This window comes from Nipponia nippon, unplaced genomic scaffold (assembly GCF_047370975.1).
Source record: "Nipponia nippon isolate SJK-2023a ecotype South Korea unplaced genomic scaffold, ASM4737097v1 scaffold_1, whole genome shotgun sequence".
Lineage (NCBI taxonomy): Eukaryota > Metazoa > Chordata > Aves > Pelecaniformes > Threskiornithidae > Nipponia > Nipponia nippon.
Genome location: NW_028262290.1, coordinates 44,809,569 through 44,814,090, shown reverse-complemented (window position 1 = coordinate 44,814,090; position 4,522 = coordinate 44,809,569). Strand labels below are relative to the sequence as shown.

Below are 4,522 nucleotides of genomic sequence, written 5' to 3'. Positions count from 1 at the left end.
GTACTACTACAAGTGATCAAAAAAACTATTTGTAAGTCCCTGGAAGGGAACAAGGAAATGAGTAATAGCCAAAATGAATATGTCAAGAACAACATATGTCAAACCAATTTAATTTCCTTCTGTTACAGGGCAGCAGACCTTATGGACAGGGAATAGCCAGTAGATGTCATCTATCCTGAATTTAGTAGAGCTCTTGACACAATTTCATGACATCATTATAAGCAAGCCATTTAGTCTATAGAAAAAAATTACTGGAAAACTATTCTTAGAGAATCACAGAATCACAAAATCACAGAATCACTGAGGTTGAAAGGGACTTCTTGAGATCATCTATCCCCCTCCCCATGCCCCTCCCCTGCTGCCCCCACTCCATGCCCAAGCAGGATTAGCTAGAACAGATTGCCCAGGACCATGTCCAGTCAAATTTTTAATATCTCCAGAGACAGAGACTATACAACTTCCCTGGGAAACCTTTTCAAGTGTCTGATCTCCCTCACAGTAAAAAAGTTTTTTCTTTTGTTCAGATGGACTTCCCTGTCTTTTAATTTGTACCCATTGCCTCTTGTCCTGTCAATGAGTGCTGCTGAGAAGAGTGTGGTTCCTTCTTCTTCATTCCCTCCCATCAGATCTATAAACACATTGATAAGTTACCCCTGAGACTTCTCTTATCCAGGCTGTAAAAAGAACATGAAATAAGCTCCAGCCCCTTCACCATCTTTGTGATCACTGGACTCACTTAAGTAGGTCCCCGTCTTTCCTGTACTAGGGAGCCCAGAATTGGAAAGAGCACTCCAGATGTAACCTCAACAGTGCAAAGCAGAGAGAGAGGATCATCCATTGCAATGTTCTGCCAAGTGCAGCCCAGGAGGCTGTCGGTCTTCTGTCACAGATGAGAGGTTAAGCTGCTTAAAAAAATCACCGTCAAAGATATTTGCAAATAGTGATTTTAATAGAAATCTATAAAAGTGTGATTTAACAGAATTTGATGCAAGGTTCACTCTATTACTTATTAAATGAATGGAATGTATACATGTATAAAGAGAAAGAAAGATGAAATTGAGCCCAAAGAAAATACACGTGTAGTAAAGATAAGGGCTGGTGACCGGAAGATCACGTGCTGTACGGAAAGAGTTAAGGGTCGACACTTCCTTGTCTCCACCCCTTATAACATGACACGCCTACTGCTGGGAGTATAAAGGTAAACTACTGCGCAATAAACGTTGAAGCTGAACACCCACACTGTGTGTGCTGACTGTTCCTTCCCCAGCCCGGGTCGGCTGGAGATCCGCCGGTATAACCTTGATATGTAACAAACGCTACATAGTGGTGACCCCGACGTGATCGGCTGCAGGTAGCAGCAATGGAGCTCACAGAACTTGTAAAGGTACTAAAGTCAGTCGCGACGGAGGTGGGCGAGGATGGGGCGATAAGGAAAAGGCCCACGGGCAACTGCATCCAATGGATGCTGCGCCGGGGAGTGCTCGGCACTCCCACAGAAGGTTTTGGACACCCCAAATTGGGGGAAAATATGCAACGAGCTGACAGAAGCAATCATAAGCAATGTTGGAGGAGCCAGTGACTGGCTTCGTGCCTGGGGAACAGTAGAAAGGGTGCTCAAGAAGGGGTTTGCGGCAAATCGGTGCTGGCTTGCCGCACATAGCGCGCTGATGGGGCATGAAGTTCCTGGGAACGAAAAGCCAACGGGTTTAGTCTCGGAGGGGACACAGGCTGGCTGGGAGGGAGCACAGCCGGGGGGGGCTGACCCAGACTGGCCAAAGGGCTATGCCATACCATATGACATCATGCTTAGCATATAAAGCTGGGGGAAGAAGAAGGAAGGGGGGGGACGTTTGGAGTGATGGCGTTTGTCTTCCCAAGTAAGCGTTAAGCGTGATGGAGCCCTGCTTTCCTGAGGATGGCTGAACACCTGCTTGCCTATGGGAAGTAGTGAATGAATTCCTTGCTTTGCTTTGCTTGCGTGCGCGGCTTCTGCTTTACCCATTAAACTGTCTTTATCTCAACCCATGAGTTTTCTCACTTTTACTCTTCCGATTCTCTCCCCCATCCCACCTGGGGGGAGTGAGCAAGCAGCTGTGTGGTGTTTAGTTGCTAGCTGGGGTTAAACCACGACAGGTTTTTTTTGGCGCCCAATATAGGGTATAAAGGGTTCAAGATAACGACAGATTTAATTGGAATATGCTAGATCGAAGTTATAGCAGGTATTGCTGTTTAGCTATTAATCGGCAGGTTTCTGTGCTTGCCACGGGGCTTGCTTGCCTTACGGTATATTAGAATCTAATGCTCGTTAGTGGCTGCTTTTTGCTTTCGCTGCTTGCTGTACTGCTGAACTGCTTATCATCTTACTCCGCTGTGCCTGGGAACATTTTGATAACAGCAATGGCTATGTGCCTGGGCTGGCAGATGGCCAGGGCATCTCTGCTGTTTTTCTGTACTGCTGTACTGGACAGGCTGGAACTCCAGTGTGAACTCTAGTTGAAGGGGTGGCCTGTGGGGCACAGATGGGGCTGTCGTTACTGGGGGCTGAGCCAACAGAGGAAGGGGAGGCGCAGGGAGGCTATGGCGCAGCGGGAACAAAGGAGTCGGGAAAGGTGTTCCCGTTACGAGTGGGGAGTCTAGAGCAGCCGCCCACGGAACCTCCGGCACCTTCTGCACCGGTGGATCCGCCACCTACTCAATACCACTGGGGCGAGTTGCAACAATGTGTGGAAAGGGAGCTGACTGATAGGTTGCTGGATTGGGTCCCGGGGGCCAATGTGGGATCCCAGCGGTATTGCAAACTACGTGAAGGAAGATGGCAGGAAGGAGAAAAGGAGGGCAAGACACCATCACCTTCTGAGGACGCCCCGTTGCATCCCAGTGATCGACGGGTGCTGGACACACAGAGAGCAGAGCGCAGGAAAAGATCTGAGGAACAAGGAGAACCAGCGTCACGGCTGACGACATCTAGGGGGGGTGGTAGGGCTCCCCCGGCACTGCCAGTGATACCTGAGCTACCAGAGGGACCCCTTACCCCTGGGGCAGTGGGAAAGCGAACTGGTATTACTTTGCAAGATGCTCACTCTGTGATTGTTGCTTATCCTGTGTGTTCCAAAGGTCCCCTCTGGGAAGCAGGGGTAAACCCTCGAGGGTTGCAGCCCAACCAAATATGGCAGTCTGATGTTACGATTTATGAACACTTTAATCCACTTAAGTATCTGCATGTTACAGTTGATACCTGCAGTGGAATTATTTTAGCCACTATGCATGCTAAACAAAATGCTCTCGCAGTTATTTTACATTGGCAGGACTGTATGGCGCAACTTGGCATCCCACAAAAAATTAAAACAGGTAATGGAGCGGCATTTGCTGCCACAAGTCAAACCAGAGCTCCACTATGCCAGGCTTACAAAACTGGAATGTTAATAATGCCCAAACTTTTAATAACTGGGCTCATAGTCTTGTTACTTGTTCTTGACCTTGTTGTGCTATTACCCTGTCTGTTACGCTTAATTATGCGTTCTGTGAGTCGTATATTAAGAAGTCTTACCACATATCGATTATTTTACGCGCAGCTTCCCCAGCGAGATCTAGAGCTACTGGAGCTAAGGGAGGGGGAAATGTAGAAAGAAAGATGAAATTGAGCCCAAAGAAAATACACGTGTAGTAAAGATAAGGGCTGGTGACCGGAAGATCACGTGCTGTACGGAAAGAGTTAAGGGTCGACCCTCCCTTATCTCCGCCCCTTATAACATGACACGCCTACTGCTGGGAGTATAAAGGTAAACTACTGCGCAATAAACGTTGAAGCTGAACACCCACACTGTGTGTGCTGACTGTTCCTTCCCCAGCCCGGGTCGGCTGGAGATCCGCCGGTATAACCTTGATATGTAACGAACGCTACATACACGGAGGAAAAGGGGAGCCCTCCTGTTGAGTCACAAGGTTCAGAATGGACTCCCTTGCTTTCTAAACTCCTTCTCAGAGAGGAGCCTAGGTGGGGCTGGATCCAATCCTACTCTCAGACTTGGTCAATGGTTTATGTCTAAGGATTATATGTTTAGCAGCAGTTTAAGGTTTGTTTGCAGCAAGGAGACAATCACAAAATTTAGCAATAACTGATCATTACTTAATCTAGCATCTACAAAGTGATTAACTGAGGTTTACTACAATATTTATATCACACACAAGAGGCATAAGTACTCATTATATGCACAGTTCAAGGTACCAGTAAAAATTGCCCTGGGTTTAGCGAAATACTCACTTTAAATAACTGTCTCAATGGGTGAGGGTCAAACCTCAAGGAGCAAGGATCGCTGAAGATTAGGCGAGGGTCAAATCTTGAGGAGCAAGGAGCACCAGAGATCAGCTTGAGTTCACTGCTCTGAGACGCATCCCACTTAGAGGGAGATTCTGGTGCAGCCCGCTGCAGTCCAGGAGAGCTCAAAGGGTCTCAACTTGGCACTGCTGTTTATAGGGTCATGAGATGATTGACTGTAGGCATCAGTAAATTTCCCTTCTATTT

General features: G+C 47.5%; 1 protein-coding gene across 1 annotated transcript; it reads left to right on the top strand.

Annotated features, from left to right (window-relative positions):
• Positions 1-1,154: 1,154 nt before the first annotated feature.
• Positions 1,155-3,818, top strand: LOC148057352 (uncharacterized). The gene is made up of 2 exons (XM_087735808.1): positions 1,155-1,384; positions 1,879-3,818. The coding sequence occupies exon 2, from the start codon at positions 2,520-2,522 to the stop codon at positions 3,621-3,623; it is 1,104 nt and encodes a 367-aa protein (XP_087591934.1). The 5' UTR covers positions 1,155-1,384; positions 1,879-2,519; the 3' UTR covers positions 3,624-3,818.
• The last annotated feature ends 704 nt before the right edge of the window (positions 3,819-4,522 follow it).

Excerpts from the sequence above, each read along its gene's own strand:
- LOC148057352 (XM_087735808.1), top strand. The coding sequence starts at position 2,520 with ATGGGGCTGTCGTTACTGGGGGCTGAGCCAACAGAGGAAGGGGAGGCG.